The 17,946-nt window shown below is 39.9% G+C and overlaps 1 protein-coding gene across 2 annotated transcripts in view; it reads left to right on the top strand.

Annotated features, from left to right (window-relative positions):
• Positions 1-17,946, top strand: part of LOC139726728 (DENN domain-containing protein 1B-like) — an 89,791-nt gene that overhangs the window by 13,340 nt on the left and 58,505 nt on the right. For both annotated transcript variants that reach the window (XM_071637723.1, XM_071637722.1), the window contains exons 2-3: positions 7,986-8,050; positions 13,056-13,149. In XM_071637723.1, the coding sequence (XP_071493824.1) occupies positions 7,986-8,050; positions 13,056-13,149 (159 nt within the window). The remainder of the gene's footprint in view (positions 1-7,985; positions 8,051-13,055; positions 13,150-17,946) is intronic.

The following is a 17,946-nucleotide window of genomic DNA, read 5'->3' as shown; positions in this document are numbered from 1 at the left end:
CATTCTCTCAATCCTTATGTTTATGAAGGTGAACTTGTCCTTTAAATATACATTGCAAATTGCCATAAAGATTTGTATGACGATCATATGATACAATGTATCGACATTATAGTACAATGCCAAACTTCATGGAAATTGGGGAACAAAAAGGTATCTGATTACCACAGGAAAATTTAACATATTGTCATTTGGGACTTATATTATGTGTAGTACATGTAGTTTTTTGTTTTTTGTTTTTTTTAATGAGTGATAATGGGGACATTTTGATGGCAATGCTTTTCCTCACCCGATTCATTGTTATCTCTCTGAAAGTGGAAACCAGACAATAGTTTCGCCGATGCTCTGTTTCATTTCCGCAAGTTGTTTATCTTCGAGAATGTGTGCATACAGGGAAGGTGAATTGGTAATTTCCTTTTGTTATTTCTGGCACTCTCTCTTCTAATTTTCTTTTCAAGTTGCAAAAGTCTGTGCAGTAGTATACTTTTATAGTGAATTTGAGAAGTGATCAGCACATTATGATCATGGAATGGGAAATAGATAAATGAACTGCCTAGTTTTTTGTGTATCACCCTTCACTTAAAGGGATTGTGCAGTTTTGATTGAGACCTAATTTCAGGTTTCTATAATTTTTTGATGAGAAAATGAGAAACCTCTTATGAAATATGAAAGAGCATGTAATTCTATGAGGAATTCAACATTTATTTGATGAAAATTGGTTTTGAAATAGCGGAGATATCAGAAAAAGAGTGATTACGATTGCTTTGTTTTACTTTATTTTTGGATGTTTCAGTCATTTCAAACCCGATTTTCATCAAATAAACTTTGAATTCCTCTTAAAATGGTATGCTCTGTACTATATCATAAGTGTTCTCTTGGTGTCTCACAAAAAGTTAAAAGCCCAATTCTCATCTACACCAATACTGTACTATCCCTTTAAAGACCTACATTTGTACATAGTGTGGGGAAACCATGGCGTGGGAAGGTTTGCCTGGCCTAGTAATGGATGTACAAGTATTTGAGAGTCCTTATAGTGAATTGTGACACAGCTTTATAACTGGCCTCTATGTAGGACTACTGCAGAGACTCCAACCCCAATCACCTTCTGATCTGGAGATTCTCCCGCCCGAAACCCCTAGCAAACGGGAGACTCCAAGTTGATGTGTGCGAAGCGCAAAGTTCCGAGGGTTCTAGATGTTCTCTGGTGCTCTCTAAGGCTTATTTTTTCAACATAACGATAGCAATAAGTAAGAAATCCTTTCCACCGGGAGACACAGAGCCAGGGCGGGAGAAATCAAATCTCAAGTGGGGGAACGGGAGATTTTGCAAAAATGGGCTTTCGGCGGGAGATCTCCCGTCAAAAACGGGAGAGTTGGAGTCTCTGCTACAGTATATGCTGTATATATTTCGCTAGGTTTTTATTTTCGCGAATTTCGCGAGTGAGGTGCTATTCCGCGAAATTAAAGACACATGAAAATATTGACTCTGATCCCGATGTGAATGTGACGTACGCGTGCACATTTCTCTGTTCAGTACAGGACTCCACGATCGCGAATTGAACCACTCGTGAAATCGTCGGGAATTCCCGATTTGCGAAAATTTAGACTCGCGAATATGTCGTATACAGTACATTAAAACACACTGACAGCCTAAGAATCTTGACCGGAGTTTACTGCATAATGATGAGCATATGCTTCGATGGATACATTTGCTGACAGGTGTATGTGTGGTTTTCGAATGTACCCCAATGGGTAGTTTTCGAATGTACCCCAATGGATAGTGTTTGAATGTACCCCATGGGTAGTGAATGAAGACCATATCAATCAAGCTACCCAGTCATCCCCATGCTACCAGGGCCCCATTTCATAAAAGATGTTAGGATGGCAACTCTTGCTGGAATGGCAACTTCCCATAGCATCAGCCAATCAGGAAGCTGGATTCTTGTTGTTACCATGACAATTGCCATTCTAGCAAGAGTTGCTATCATATCAACTTTTTATGAAACGGGGCCCTGGTCTTTAATTTAAAAGATTATACAGAAATCATGTGTGCGATTATAAAAACCAGAAACATTCAGGCCATGAAACTTTCCCCGAGTCAGCGACTAGCATTAAATGCATAGTGTAGACAGAAGCTTTTGCATGCATTTTACTTTCACAAATCCTAGCTCGTCATGAAATTCACAAAAGTTTCATGAATGCCAAATTTCTGGTTTTACAGTATAAAGGCAAATCAGTCATTGTTTTGCAATATTTAGTATAATTTTATATAGATGTGTGTGCAGTTTACATGTATATTCAGTATACATGCAGTTTTAAATTCCAGTTCCCTTGCCTTTTAGACTTGAGAATACCCAAACCTACATTTGTATCATGGAGAAGCAAAAAGAACCCTCCTCCCCCATAAAGAAACAAAAACATCGACAACAGCAACCAGATTCTACCATTGTGGTCCAGGAGAGTTAACATACAATTTACAACGAACATTGTCATACACGAGTACACATTGCTGTCAATGAGGTCTGTGTTTACATTTTTTGCTCGCTATGCCATGGGACTTCCCCTTTCTTTTGTACACAGTGTAGTGTCCATGTTCACAATTCAGCATTAAATACAGATCAATGTGTCATCAAGAGACAAGGTGCAACACTTCCTATTGTGGGTTATTGTCTAGCCATGCATTTCATCAAGGAGCTTCAAACACATGATATGAAGCTCCTTGATTTCATGGTGGAAGAGACTCCAACTCTCCGGCTTTTGCCAGGAAGCAACCCATTTTCCATTTTGCACAACATGCAACCCGCTACAACAGAAGGATCCGAAAGTCGGTGGAGGACGATTTTCTGAAAATGACATGACATTATTCCCTTACTCTTCCTCTTTAATTTATATAGCACAACTCATAAAAGTACTCGGTTGCGGAGATATGGATGATTATATTAGTGCATGTCGAGTGGTTTAGGAAATCAGTGTTTCGAGAGAACTGCCTTGAAAGTTTTCCTTCCGACGATATCATGATCGAGGGGAGGCAAGATAGTTTTCACCTCTTGACAATAGAATGTATGCTCCTAGCAACCTCTGTGATGTTTGTTCAAGCTTAATAGCACCAGCGGTCTACACACGACCAATCAGTAACCAGGATGCCACACACTGACCAATAAGATCATTCCCTTGTTGCTAGGGGCGGAGTCTATCTGCGGCGCTAAATCCAAATCTTCGGACACGTTTCTGTTCCATTGAAAGTTGGAAAATCATGGCCCAGAAAAACGTTAATTTCTTGCCTTTCCATTGATCATTTAGCTTTGAAATTTCAGCAGATGAAAGACGAAACTCTAGACTACAAAATCATGCCAAAAACAGAAATCCAATTGTTTTGACCGATTTTGATGATCTGACTTCAAACTTGATTTTCTCGGCTCAGCTGTCGGTGACTTTAGGATCCTTTTGTTGTGGTGGGTGACACCGCAGGTCACATATGTTGCTACTGTACACGTACAATTGTATGGTGTAAAAGCCTCTGCAATTTTGGCAGTCGGGAACAATGTACCCTTTTTTCTTCGTACATGTATCCTGTGTCATTAAAGGTATTGATCCACTCAAATTTGAATAAACCAGTCTATTGAGTGTAATGTCTTGGCAGTGAATGACTTCTCAGCCACAGATTTTGTGAGATTGTGTGTGTGTTTGGATTGCTGTACACAAAAAGGAAACCAAAACCCAAAGAGAAATGTGAATTGAGTGAAAGCAGCAACATCAGTAGAACACATCAGTAAAAGTTTTGAGGAAAGTCGGACAATCGATGCAAAAGTTATGATTTTTAAAGTTTTGGTGTTGGAACTGACGGATGAGGAGACTAGTAGAGGTTATAGTGTCATGTGTAGACAACAATATAAAGAAAATATAAAAGGGAATTCCACAAAAATTAACTTTTCTAGCATAATGAAAGAGCACTTAACTATTAAGTAACCACTTTCAGAAAGCAGGGGGAATAATTACTACCCTTAACATATGTCAGTATCAAGTTGATGGAATGAGTAATTTTCATGAAAAATGACTTTTTTTCCGGAATTCCCTTTATATTTTCTTTACATTGTTGTCCACACATGACGTCATAACCTCTAGTAGTCTCCTCATCCAGCGGTTCCAACACCCAAACTTTAAAAATTCATAACTTTTGCATCGATTGCCTGATTTTCCTCAAACTTTCACTGATGTGTTCTACTAATGTTGCTGCTTTCACTCAATCCACATTTCTGTTTGGGTTGTGGTTTCCTTTAATGCATACTCCAGAGTGTCAAGAAAGCTAGAGTGTACAGGTATTCCTCACCTAGCCAAGCAAACATTGCTTGAACACAGCAGTGTCATTTCTGTCCTGTGACTCTTTGATAGCGCTTTCAGTGTTCAGTACAAGTCAAGGCAGCTGTCATGAGCGCTAAACCAGTGACAAGTTTGACAGTGGTGCAGGGACAGTCCAAAGGTCTGAATCGTGATGTCTTGGATGTGAAACAATCCGTCTTTCTGGGGTCAGGGCTGACCTGCAAGTAATTTGCCAGTGCCTGACACACAGCCAAATTTAAGTGAGCGGAGAGTCCCTATGTATTTACATGAGTGATTATATGCTGTCAAGCGTGACATCCCGTTATTAAAGTGGGTAATAATGTTTCCATCGCACCCAGATGTCTGTGGAATTGTGTCTTTGTGCAGACAGTGTTTGTGTAGCTCTTCTGTTCTTGTTGTTTAGTTGCAATGTCTGCTCTCATCTGTACACAGTGCTGCATCATTAAAGGACAAGTTCACCTTCATAAACATAAGGATTGAGAGAATGTAGCAATATTAGTAGAACACATCATTGAAAGTTTGAGGAAAATCAGACAATCCGTTCAAAAGTTATGAATTTTTGAAGTTTTTGTGCAGTACCCGCTGGATGAGAAGACTACTGCAGTGTGTGAATAACTTAGATGTCACATGCGTACAACAATACATGTATAAGGAATATATAAAGGGAATTTCACAAAATTCCATCTTTTGAAAAAAGTACACATTCCCCTGACTCGTTACCGACTAATGTTATGGGTGATATTATTCCCCCTGCCTTTAGAAAGAGGCAAGTCAAGTGCTCTTTTATTATGTGAAAAAAGTGAAAATATGTTGAATTTCTGTTATATTTTCTTTATATTGTTGTACGCATATGACTCACAAGCTGTAGTAGTCTCCTCATCCAGCGGTTCCAACACAAAAATTAAAAAAATTCATAACTTTGGCATCGATTGTCCAATTTTCCTCAAACTTTCACTGATGTGTTCTACTAATATTGTTGCATTTTCTCAATCCTTGTGTTTATGAAGGTGAACTTGTCCTTTAAACCTGTCTGCTCATTCCAAGTATTATCACTAATACAGTCAAACCCATCTTAGCGACCACCCTGTCTTTAGTGAGTGGTCACCTGGCGTATACAACCACTAAAAACAATTCCCTCCAAGGGAAAAGCATGCTTAATAAAAACCTGTCTATAGTGACCACCTGTCTATAATGGCCACTTTTTCCGTCTCCCTTAGGTGGCTGCTACTTATATAGACAGGTTTGACTGTATTAGGAGGGGAATAGGAAAACTTGTCTTCAGTATTACTGACTATCTGTGTGTGTGTGTGTGTGTGTGTGTGTGTGTGTGGGTGGGTGTGGGTTTTTATGTGTGTGTGTGCCCCGTGCAGGCTCTGTGCATCCCAGCATAATGTTACAATCAGGACGAAACTACCAGTGGAATATTGCAATATTTTCAAACGTGTGATAATGAGTACTGTGATTTGAGTGATGTTGAATTGGTGTTTGATGGTCAACACTGTAAGCTTTAGGACAGTCTCAGGTGGAATAGCCATGTGACTGGGGCTTTCCCCTAGGAATATGACAGTGTATCGTATGTGTTTGGGCATTATATACTGTATAGATATGACCCTAATGAGAGTTGTAAAGCATAGAATACAAGCAAGTGGTGTCATTACGTGTATGTCGTATGCAAGTGAAACTCATCTACATATCTGCCATCCATGCAAGCTGTAAATCAAAGAAATAATGTAGGCATGTGCTTGCTTCACAAGGCAATGGTAATAGAACAGATAAGATCTATGACTGGAATGCTGTACAAGTAATTTCTCTGATGTCTACCCCCAAGTTATATGAAGGAAGAATTTTTGTCTCTTTGTGTCATGTTGAAAGGCAGTCACACATACCACATAAGAAAAGAGAGTTGTTCTTGAGAGAGCAGTTTGAAAAAAGGGATAGTACAGGCAACTCTTGTCACAACAAAGTCCATGGCATGGGCAGTTTTCCTTCATTATAGTGACATTTCGTTCATGATAGGCCAAACTAATAAAGTATACAATTATATTAAATGATGTGTACATTTCAATAGTTTTTGGACCTGAACCCGTTGAGGACGGGCTGATTTTGCTGCAACATGCACTTCCCATAGACACCTGCCCGAGTATACTCAGGACCCGTCCTCAACGGGTTAAGTTTTACTTTGTTGTAACCAAATCCTGTTGTAATCGTGTCCGTTGTAACGGGAGTGCACTGTAGTGCGTTTCTTTGCAGAATACCGCAATAGTGATTTTAGTTAATACTTCAAGTCTGGTTTAAATAATGAAAGAATCAAGAGAGTGTTTACAGAATACATGCAAAAGAATGTTATACCAATGTGCCCTATCCAAAGAAATTACTGGCATGACAATGGGCCGGATGCATAAACGCTAGCAATTGCTTGTGCTAGCCTTTTACTCGAATCCGTATGCATAAAAACAAGCAATTGCTTGCGAGCAGAAGCTCTTGCTAGCAAGTACAAGCAATTGCTTGCTGTCCGCAAGCAATTGCTTAAAAACGTATGCATAAAACATACCTTTTGCTAGTTCTTGCTAGCAGTTGCTTACGATTTTCCAAGCTCTGTAAAATGAGCTTGAGCTTTTGCTTATCTGGGACGTTCCCTTTTAAGTATCATTTTCATATTCATGGAAGAAAGACAACAATTGTGAAGGAGTGGTATAAATCTACAAGAAATTACTCTTAAGTAGAGTAAGAAAGTTTTCATTTCAACAACGGGAATGTCCAGTGGTTAGCATGCAAAATTTGATGAAAAACAGGTAGGATGTCTCACTTCGGTGGAGAGCAAGGAGACGTCTCTCCACGTGCGATCTGGCAGATGCGGGCTATTGTAAGCAGTGATGGGAATCAGCCAGTAATACGAGTGTGTATATAGTTGTGTGTGTGTGCGTCTGTGTGTGCATTATTTATGAGTGTCATTTCATAGCTCTTCTGCTATGTCAGGAAATGTTTCTGCACACACATGCCCTTTCAAATGCATGCTGCCACACTCGCCTTTGTTCTTGTGTTCGCACAGGCGTGACGTCCCTTTTGTTGAAAACGCAAGTAATAATTGCTTGTGCGGGACAAGCAAAAGGTATAAGCATATGTGTGTGTGTGTGTGTGTGTGTGTGTGTATTTCATATGAGCGTTGTTATGATCACTATATTGCTATGTCAGGTTCCAGCTCACACATGCCCCTATGAAATACCTAATACGAAACACGCCTTTGTTCTCAGACGTACAGTGTCCGCACAAGCGTGACGCTATTGTTCGAACCCTATAAGCAATTGCTTGCTGAATGCAAGCAAAAGGTATGTGCACAAGCAAAAGATTATGCATATGTATTTAAGCAATTGCTTGAGCTACACCTTTTACTAGACGAGCTTGTGCTTTTGCTTGAAGCAATTGCTTACAAGCAATTGCTTGTTTTATGCATTCGGCCCATTGCATAGCAGAGCATGTATGATTACTTGTACATCAGTGATCATGATGCATTTTGTCGTAATTATGAATGTTTAAAATTTTAATTAAGGTCAATTCATTTCAATTCAATGTAGTTTGAATATACTTTATTTTCAGCAAACAAAAATTAACACATGTTACTATGTTTCATTTTTTCCACTTCATTTCATGCAGGACTGACCCAGAACATTTATATGAGGCTTTCTTCGAAGTAGCTGGCCCTACAGATGAAGCTCCCGGTGAGTAGGATCTATACACACACTGTAAAATCAGTGCAAACCCATCAGGGCCCCATTTCATAAAAAGTTGATATGATAGCAAGTCTTGCTGGAAGGGCAATTGTCATGGTAATGACATGTACCCATACAAATGTATATGAAGTTGGTCCCAGATTACTAGTATGTTGGGGGAAAAGAGGCAATTGGAGATAAATGTGTATATGTGGGCCTACATGTACATGTAGCTATCTACTATATTGTACTTTTTGGGAAAAAAATATGGCATGAGAAAAACTAATCAATCAATACAATTGATCGTATGAAATTATAATATATGTAGCTTACATTGATTTTCTATCAGTAAAATTTTTGATGTTTTTTCAAGTTATGTGGCACTCCTGATGCATTTAGACCATCCAAAAATAAAGGTGAGTAAGCAATGATTTACAAAGACCTAAAACCCATTTTACCAAAACATTATTGGATTGTCACTTTAACCCGTTGAGGATAGGCTGATTTTGCTACAACATACACAGGCCTTGAATTTCGCCAGTTTTAGGGACAGGCAATTTTTGGTTTTAGGAGCACTCTCTCTCAAAATTTTTTAAGGGCAGCAAGAAAAAGTTGCAGTAAGCATGGTAATTTTGAGAGAGGCATTGCGGCAAGTAGATAGGGCATTGCGGCAAATTGCCTTTTGCCTCCCGGGTAATTCGAGGCCTGCATACATTTCCCATAGACACCTGTCCGAGTATACATGTACTTGGGACTACAGTCTTCAGTGAGTTAATACGAAGAGGTCCCTATTGCTGCAGAGTAAAAGTGGGCTGAGTTGTGGCTTCTAGGAGGCCTCTTCACATTTCTCCTCACAGTGACTGGTGGATGGTAAAATCAGAGGCAATATAGAACTCCTTCGATTGACCTTTGCAGACAGCAAATTTTGCTCCACTGTCTTCCAGAGAGAATAGGAGTTGATTGGGGCCAAAGGTGCTAATGCCAATTTGCCAGGATCTCTCGTGGCACCTCTAAACAGCTGCTGATGGGGAATGGCATCGGTTCAATTCAAGGCAAATTTGGAGCGATTTGTGGCGCTGCCGCCGATCGGGCTGCTATAGTCGCACAAGAAGTGCTTGCACCTGATGTACGAGGGGCAGCTTGTCTGTGAGCATAATCTGTGAATGTAGTTCTTGGAGCTGCATGCTCGTGAACTTCTGTGCATGACACAGATTTTGCCAAGTTACTGCTAAGATGAAGAATTGAAGTATCTTGCTAAGGGCTGGACGGAAGATGAAGGTCAAGGCCTGTAGATTTGAAAGCATAGAACAAAAAAAAAATGCCTCACAAAGTATAGGGATTCTGTTTTTTTTTTGTTTCTTTCCTACGTTAAGGTGTGTGCGTGTGTGGGTATGGGGGGGGGGGGGGGGGGCTGCAGGTCATTGGTTAACCTCTACCTCCCCTTTTTTTTCTGATTTTTTTTTTTTTTCCAGACCAGAAAAAAAAAAGGGGGGGGGGGGGGGACTCACCCCCCTCCCCCAGCACCTCTGGTTCTGCAGCTCCTTGTATCTCTTTTGCAAACATCACAAAATTTGCATCGCTGTAGAATGATGACTCCCAATAATTTTTGAATGCAGTAATATACACCTCAGGTTGTTGTAAGAAATTAAAAACCATGTCACTAAAGAACACCCTCCCCTTTCATACAATGAATGATGGTTGGAATGTTTTCGAGGTCCCAATAGATTCACTGGAAAGCTCTGATATTGCTTCCCGTCCATCATAACAAAGTTTTCAGGTTTTTATCATTCTGAGGAAAGGCCTGAATTTTATGTACCTCTACAGTATATATACAACGTGTACACATACCTGTACCAGCTTGTATGAAAGGAATCTATGATGTACTTTTCAGGTGACACAAGGGTCACATTTCTGTTACTGGCACTGGTTGGTTGGTACATTTGCAAGACATACTGGAAATATATGATATCTGTTGATCTCCCTACAAAGTGTAGAAAGAGATGAAACACATTAACACTGTAGAATCATCACTTCAACCATACAGCAGAACAGACTCGGCATATATACTGTAACAGTGCATGCAGAACACAATGTGTTTTCACTGACTGCAACACCTTTCGACTGCAGCGTGTGTCGTAAACATGACAATGCACAGTTCATACTTTGCAGCGACACTTTTACTTCCTTGTGTCTTGTGCATGTGAGTATGTCATGGTGTGGGGTGGGGGAATTGCTCTGTAGCCATAGTAAATATCAAGTACAGTCATGCAAGAGACCTTGCATTTGTGATGACTGCAATGAAGTGTCTGTAGGATACTACTTTCTGTACGTATTGTACATGTAGTGTGCAGGGATGCCAAGTTCAAAGAAATTTTATGAGTGAGATTTTCATGACTCGGCATCTCGGCATGCGAATGTGCACACGAGCGAGGGTGTGGGAGGGGTTTTTCCCCCTGTGGCCCGAGTCCCACGTTAGAGAGCTTTTTCAATTTTTAGCTCTTAATGGTGCGATCAGGTGCATACTTAAAGGACAAGTTCACCTTCATAAACATAAGGATTGAGAAAATGCAACAATATTAGTAGAACACATCAGTGAAAGTTTGAGGAAAATTGGACAATCGATGCCAAAGTTATGAATTTTTTAAATTTTTGTGTTGGAACCGCTGGATGAGGAGACTACTACAGCTTGTGAGTCATATGCGTACAACAGTATAAAGGAAATATAAAAGAAAATTCAACATATTTTCACTTTTTTTGCATAATAAAAGAGCAATTGACTTGCCTCTTTCTAAAGGCAGGGGGAATAATATTACCCATAACATTTGTCGGTAACGAGTCAGGGGAATGTGTACTTTTTTCAAAAGACGGAATTTTATGAAATTCTCTTTATATTTTCCTTATATTGTTGTACGCATGTGACATCTAAGTTATTCATACACTGCAGTAGTCTTCTCATCCAGCGGGTACTGCACAAAAACTTCAAAAATTCATAACTTTTGAACGGATTGTCTGATTTTCCTCAAACTTTCAATGATATGTTCTACTAATATTGCTACATTCTCTCAATCCTTATGTTTATGAAGGTGAACTTGTCCTTTAAGTGACTATAAGACAAAAGGGAAATATACCTTCATTTGCAACATCACTTAATCTTTTGAGCTATGCTCATTATTATAGGCCCAATTTGCAGCCTTCGCCTGATGTGTGAGAAAAATGGGTGTCATGCGTGAGATCGTGAGATGGCCCCAAAATGCTTGAGTCTCACGCAAAATATGTGAGACTTGGTAGCTCTGAGTGTGCGTGCACCATTATACTGACATTACCTGGTAATGAATTTCTGATTACTTGTCTGATGTCGCAAAAATTTTCACTTTCTTTGGCCCGGTATCACTGACAGAGTTCTGAAATGAATATCTTTGATTTTGGACAATTCCTTGAAGGTCACTCATCAGAATTGTAACTCAAGGGATAGGTTGTTATTGGGTGTTGAATATTAATTGAATCATCTACTTTAAAAGTGAAAATATATTCTCATGACCAGAAATTTAGTGTGAAAATAAAAGCATGTGATTAGTTTTGCCTGTTTATCATACCATGAAGTAACATGTAATGTCTTGATACCATGGAATTTGTACTTGCAAAATTCATCTTTGATACTCTGCAGAGCGCGAAAAATTACCCACTTTTACAGTGCATGTTCCATTGTGTGCTCTATACTGAGTAGAAATATGTGTAGTACAGCTGACTTGAATGAAGACTAGTGGTGCAGCAGCCCCATGTGGTTGGCAAAAAGCTTCACTTTGGTTGGCACACTAAGGCTCTAAACCACATTGCCCAATACAAATGTATGATGTCATTAAAATGGTATTCCTTTGTGACAGTCATGTACACATTCTAAAGATTTTCTTCCCCCCCCCCCCCCATCACATTGATATTTCTGTACCGCCAGCATGCCGTCTGCTTAAATAATAATATCCTTCCTCAAACACACTCTTTTCTCTTCCTTTGAAGTCTTTGTGAGGATGTTGTGGTCACAATTTTAAACGGTGTGAAGAAATTTCTTATTTACGCATAACCTATTGTTCTGCAGGTTTCGATTGGTAATGGCTGATTTGTCACCAGCACAAGAGAGGCTACTCGACTTTGTTCTTTCTTTTCTTCTCACTTATTAATAATCTTTCTTTTTTTTTCTTTCTTTTTTTACTTTTTATCAGCCGTGAAGGAGCTATCTTGGTCGCATGACTGTGATCTCCTTGAAACCTTGAAGTATTTTTTTAATTTGAACACAAAAGACCTGAAATCTCTCTCAATTTTCTGACATTCAAATAGAGCTTGGAGGATACATTTTTATATGATGACATCATGTCCGTGGTATATTTCCCGAATAGAGCCATTATATACGAAGATCAATGTACGTGCTTTGATAATATGGAAGTGAACGTTTACTGACAGCCAAAAATCAAAGAATATAGTGTAGTCAAAGGAATGTCACAATCATTTAACACTTTTTCATGCAAATGACTGACTTTTAATATATATTTATATTCAGGTAAACTTTCTTATGGTATCTTTCGTGTATCTGTAGGCACTGTAAGATGGCTTTGAAAAGAATTCACCTTTAAGACTGCCTGTGAAATAGTTCTTGACTTTTTCAGACTGTCATTTCCTTGATTTTTTGTTATTTTCTTTTTCTTAAAACTTTAAACTATACCTAGATTGGCTTTGTAAGTACAGTAGTATGCATTTTGGACTTGGAAGTTCTGCTGGATGCATGCAAATCAGCCTTTAAGAGTAGACATTTTGCTGAATTTGGTATTTTTTGACACCCTTGGAAACTCATACCTTCTGTTCGATGATAATAAAGATGATGATAATCATGATAATGATTCTAGCAATAATATAGCAACAGTAATTAAAATGGTAATGATGATCGCAAGTCTCATACTACCGCACACTATAGATGATCTACGTACAGTTGTATAATGCATGCTTTTGTGCTTTTTGTTTGTTGCAGAGCCTCACATTGTTGCTACGTTTCCGGAAAACTTCAAGGATGAGGTGGTATCCAAGGAACTTCCAAGGTTCTGCTTCCCATGCGACCTCAGCAGGTAAGCATGGTCCCTCTCTGTGGCACCCCTCTCACACCAGGCAAAGTGTATCTTGTACCCCTTTCAGTAACTCATGCATTTCTGGCCAGCTCCTGGCCCGAGCTAATTTGGCCCGTGCCAAGCAGTAAAAATTGCGTTCAGTAACTACAGCAGAGCCGTGCTACTTTTACGATGACCCATTCACGAACTCGGCCACGTAAGGGATAACTACCATGGCAACTGAACGCGCGCTCCGGCGGAGGGCATAGCCAGGTAAGTGTGACCTTTGACCATGTAAGAAATTTTGGCCCGAGCCTGGTGCTGCTATCATTCATAAACTCTTCGATTGGCACCAGGGCCGAGCCTGGCCCGTGCCTGGTGCTAGCTTCAGCAGCGCCAAAATAGTCCACTCCTGGCAAGGGCCACTTTGACCCGACCCATTCATAAACTCAAAATTTTACGACTTAGCTCAGGCCTGGCGCTAGCCAGGGGAGTTACTGAAAGGGGTATAAATACATGAACATATATACAAATTTGGCCAAATATTTTGAAGCAGGAGAAAGGCATTACATATTAAATGGTGCATGGTGTGTGACTGCCCTGTCAGATGTTTTGGAATGCTGATCCTTCAATAAGTATACAAATTATGCACAGGTACAACACGTGTAGGAGTAAGTGAGTGGATATCCTGCGCACTCGAAGTTATGGTCAACATGCACAACGTGCAGCCGAGTGCATGATGCATGACATTGTGAATACCGGCATGATTGTAAATGACAATAATACTTTTTGTTCTATCAAAATGACCCGGCCATTCCTTCTCGTGAAACATACATACTTGTAGACATCAATTATATGATGACTAAACTTGGCTACATTCGCTTGCCCAACTCAGTCAAGAGTTTGCCCACTTTGCTTTTTTGCTCAAATGTAGAAACACACAAATAGATCAATAAACGGCAATTTTCTGCAGTACATTGAAAGCATCGTATCCATAGCTTTGTCATGTAGTAACATCATAACAAAGCTGACAATTTTCTCTATGATTTACTGGACTGCATTTCTAGCATAAACAGTGAGCTATAAAAAGTTACATGGCTTTGAAAATCAGAGTGTTTTCAAGAAGTGTTCATGTGTTGCTGTCTCAGAATTATGTGGCATGCAGGGGGTTCAAAAAGCAGTTTCCACAGGAATCCGCAGGGATGTACTAGACATGTCTGCAGCTCTTCTGTGGCATTGTGTTAATCTGTCTAGCAAGGTCTCTTGAATACTTTAGTCAGTCTTAAATATTCAAATGTCATGGTCTTGTATGTATATGGGGGCCTCTGTACATTCGTCTCCCACATAATGAATTTCCCCTAGAATAACCCTCCAGAAATAATTCAATTTATCCAGCAAGAGGATTTTATGACACACAAAGCAACCCAGAGCCCAAACAGGACCACCAGGGGCCCGTGTGTGTGCAATGTCAGTTGGACTTATAGGTGGCGGTGTTCAGAGGCTTAATCAGAGTCGACAAAGGCAGTCTCAATGCAGGAGAAATGATTGCTATGCAAGCCCTCCCTTCGATGTGACGTACAGTGTGGGAAGCTGCGGCAAATGCACCGCCAAAGTCTTCGCCCACTGTGTGAGTCAGTGTGAAAGACAGCCAACTAATCCCATTCACGTAAAAGTGGCCGCACAAACCCCACCCCCTTCTCCTGGAAAAAGGGAAGAGACCCTCCATCCAGACAGTCGTAATATCAAGCAAACAGCTGCATACTTGGTACAGTTATTTGTCGCTATACCCACACATACTTTTATCGCATGCATTGTGTGCTCAAACAGACTGCAGAAAATACAATCCACAATGTATGATGGGGGGGGGGGGGGGGTGGGGGTAGGCATGTCACGTGACCAGAAATAAAGAAGGAAGGAAATTGTCACGCTTGTTGTTCTTTCCTGCTGAAGCAGATGCAGGAGGAAAGCCCAGCACAACTGAAAAGATGGCTGCGTGCATGCTGGTTGAACTTGAGCTCCATGTTCTACGCTCTCTGGTCTTTTTCCTCCTCCTCATCCTTGTCTTCCTCCTATCCCATCATGCCTTTCCATATTATGTTTCCCGAATTGGTGAAGCCAAGTTCACCGAGACCACGCTTGGCATTGTGGGGGTGGGAAATAGCAGGCCATGTGAGTCATACATGTATCGTCTGTGATGAATGAGAGCGAGATATTGAAAGCACTCAGTGGGTTGCAGCACCTGTCTGTATATGGTGGATCTCATTTTAAAAGGGCACTCTGAGTTGGGGTGAATGAAGAAGAAATATGAAAAAAAAGAGCCATTCCATCAAAGGAAGGCAGTATTTGAAGATCTGTCACTTCAAAGTTACATTCTGCACATGAGCAGATAAAGGTCATGTGAGAAAAGAAAAGAACAAAACAAAACAAAATGCAGAGTTGCAATGAGCGATGTCATGGACGGCGCCTGAAGGGTTTCTAGACGTCGCAGTGAAAGGACATTCTGAACATTCAAGGGAGTTTGTTAACATAAAACCAAGTTGCATTACACACTTATAAGTGAGTGATATTTAGCTTTACAATTGTTTTGTTTCATTGGTTTCAAATTTGGGTCATTGGACATTTTAACTATGCACTGGTCTATAGAGACCTGTATATTTTAGTAATATGTTGGAGGAGTCTACTATATTCATTTTTGGCTGTGGGATATGAGATCCAACTGAAAAAAAAATAATATGGTACCTTCAATGTGAACTATGAAACTTGTGAAAGTTTTGCTGCTTGTCCTGGGAAATCATCAAGAGCTAATACAGTTGCCTAAAGTTTGTGTTGGGATTGGGAGGGGAGCCGAGAAAAGGAAATTGTCTCTCGTTTTATGTCATAAGGAATGGATAGGTGTGTGCACTGATGTACTGCGACACCTGTTAACAGAAAGGGTGGTAGAGCTTTAAACGTTGCCCTTTTGACCTGCAAGGTAAATAGAAATTATTGCAGTTTGTTTGCTTAGGCAAAAGGAAAACCTGCCTGCCTGTGTGGCTGGGACAACATTATCTCACTTTCAAGCATTTAAAGGACAGGTTCATCCAAATTTATGTGTGGATTGAGTGATTGTACATTGCTGCAATGTTCAGAACACGTCAGTGAAGTTTTTGGAAAATTGGTCAGTCCTTTCAAAAGTTATAAATTTTAATGTTTCAGTGCTGCCATCAGTGGATGAGAAGACTACAAGTTATCAGTTTCTGAAAGAGTTATTCAAAGTCAAATGCTCTTTCATGAATGCTAAGAATATGATAATCTGTTTTTAGTTTTTTCTTTATATTGTTGTCATGCAGTGATGTCACAAATTGTTTGAGTCTGTTCATCCAGTGATGTCAGCACCAAAACTTTGAAATTCGTAACTTTGGAACTGACTGTCACAATTTCCTCAAACTTTCACTGATATGTTCTACTAGATTATTGCATTCACTCATCCCACACACATATTTGGTTGATCTTGTCCTTTAAATCTTTGAAATAATGTCTTTCCCATAATAAAAAAAATCCCTATCATTACTTAGGATTAGTCAAGGCTGACCCCCTTTTAAACATTATGGTGTTATTGAATATTCTGGGGGAGATCTTCAGATACTCATATAGATTAAGGGGTCTCAGTAATTTCCTGCTATCAAACCATATAACCTTTCACGTTATACACAAGGTAGCCATTAGTCAGTTTACTAGTATGATTCACACTTTTTGTATTGTTGTTTTTACAGTGAAAGCTTTCAACTTGCACCAGTGGGACCTTTACGATATATACGTAGACATGAATGAAAGAAATGAATCAGAAATCATGAAATTTTTACAAATCTGTGCAAAGGGTTGATTGTTAATCCGGATGCAAAGTACTCTCTTATTCGAGTCTATTCAATAAAGATGGAAGCCATATGCAGTGCATGTGCTGTTGTAAGTTGCAGAGACTCCAACCCCAAGCACCTTCTGATCGGGAGATTCTCCCGCCCGAAACCCATAGCAAACGGGAGACTCCAAGTTGATGTGTGCGAAGTGCGAAGTTCCTAGGATTCTAGATGTTCACTGGTGCTATCTTAGGCTTATTGTCCCCGCCGAACGAGTTCGAGCAGGGGACTATGAAACGGGCTCCGTACGTGTGTGTGTCCGTGTGTCCGTCCGTCCGTCTGTCCGTCCGTGTGTCCGTGTGTCCGTGTGTGCGTCCGTGTGTGATCAAAATCTTCAATTTGCTACTTCTCTGTCATTTATGAGCCAATTTTGATTCTGTTTGCTTTATATGATAGCACTACATGGGAGCTTTGAAACTTCTACACAGAATTTCAGTCGTGACCTTTGACCTTGACCTTTGACCTATATTGTACATTTTGCTACAAAATGCTACTCCTTCGCCATTTCTAACCCGATTTCGATTCCGTTTGCTTTATGTGATGGCACTAGGTGAGGGCTTCAAAACTTCTACACAGAATTTTGACCTTTGACTTCTTTGACCTTTGACCTTGATTTTTTGACCTATATTGTACATTTTGCTACAAAATGCTACTCCTTCGCCATTTCTAACCCGATTTCGATTCCGTTTGCTTTATGTGATGGCACTAGGTGAGGGCTTCAAAACTTCTACACAGAATTTTGACCTTTGACTTCTTTGACCTTTGACCTTGATTTTTTACCTATATTGTACATTTTGCTACGAAATGCTACTCCTTCGCCATTTTTAACCCGATTTCGATTCCATTTGCTTTATATGATGGCACTAGTTGAGGGCTTCAAAACTTCTACACAGAATTTTGACCTTTGACTTCTTTGACCTTTGAC

This window comes from Diadema antillarum, unplaced genomic scaffold (genome assembly GCF_040938485.1).
Source record: "Diadema antillarum isolate AM-2024a unplaced genomic scaffold, OU_Dant_1.0 seq00000097_RagTag, whole genome shotgun sequence".
Lineage (NCBI taxonomy): Eukaryota > Metazoa > Echinodermata > Echinoidea > Diadematoida > Diadematidae > Diadema > Diadema antillarum.
This window is presented reverse-complemented; position numbering and strand designations above follow the sequence as displayed.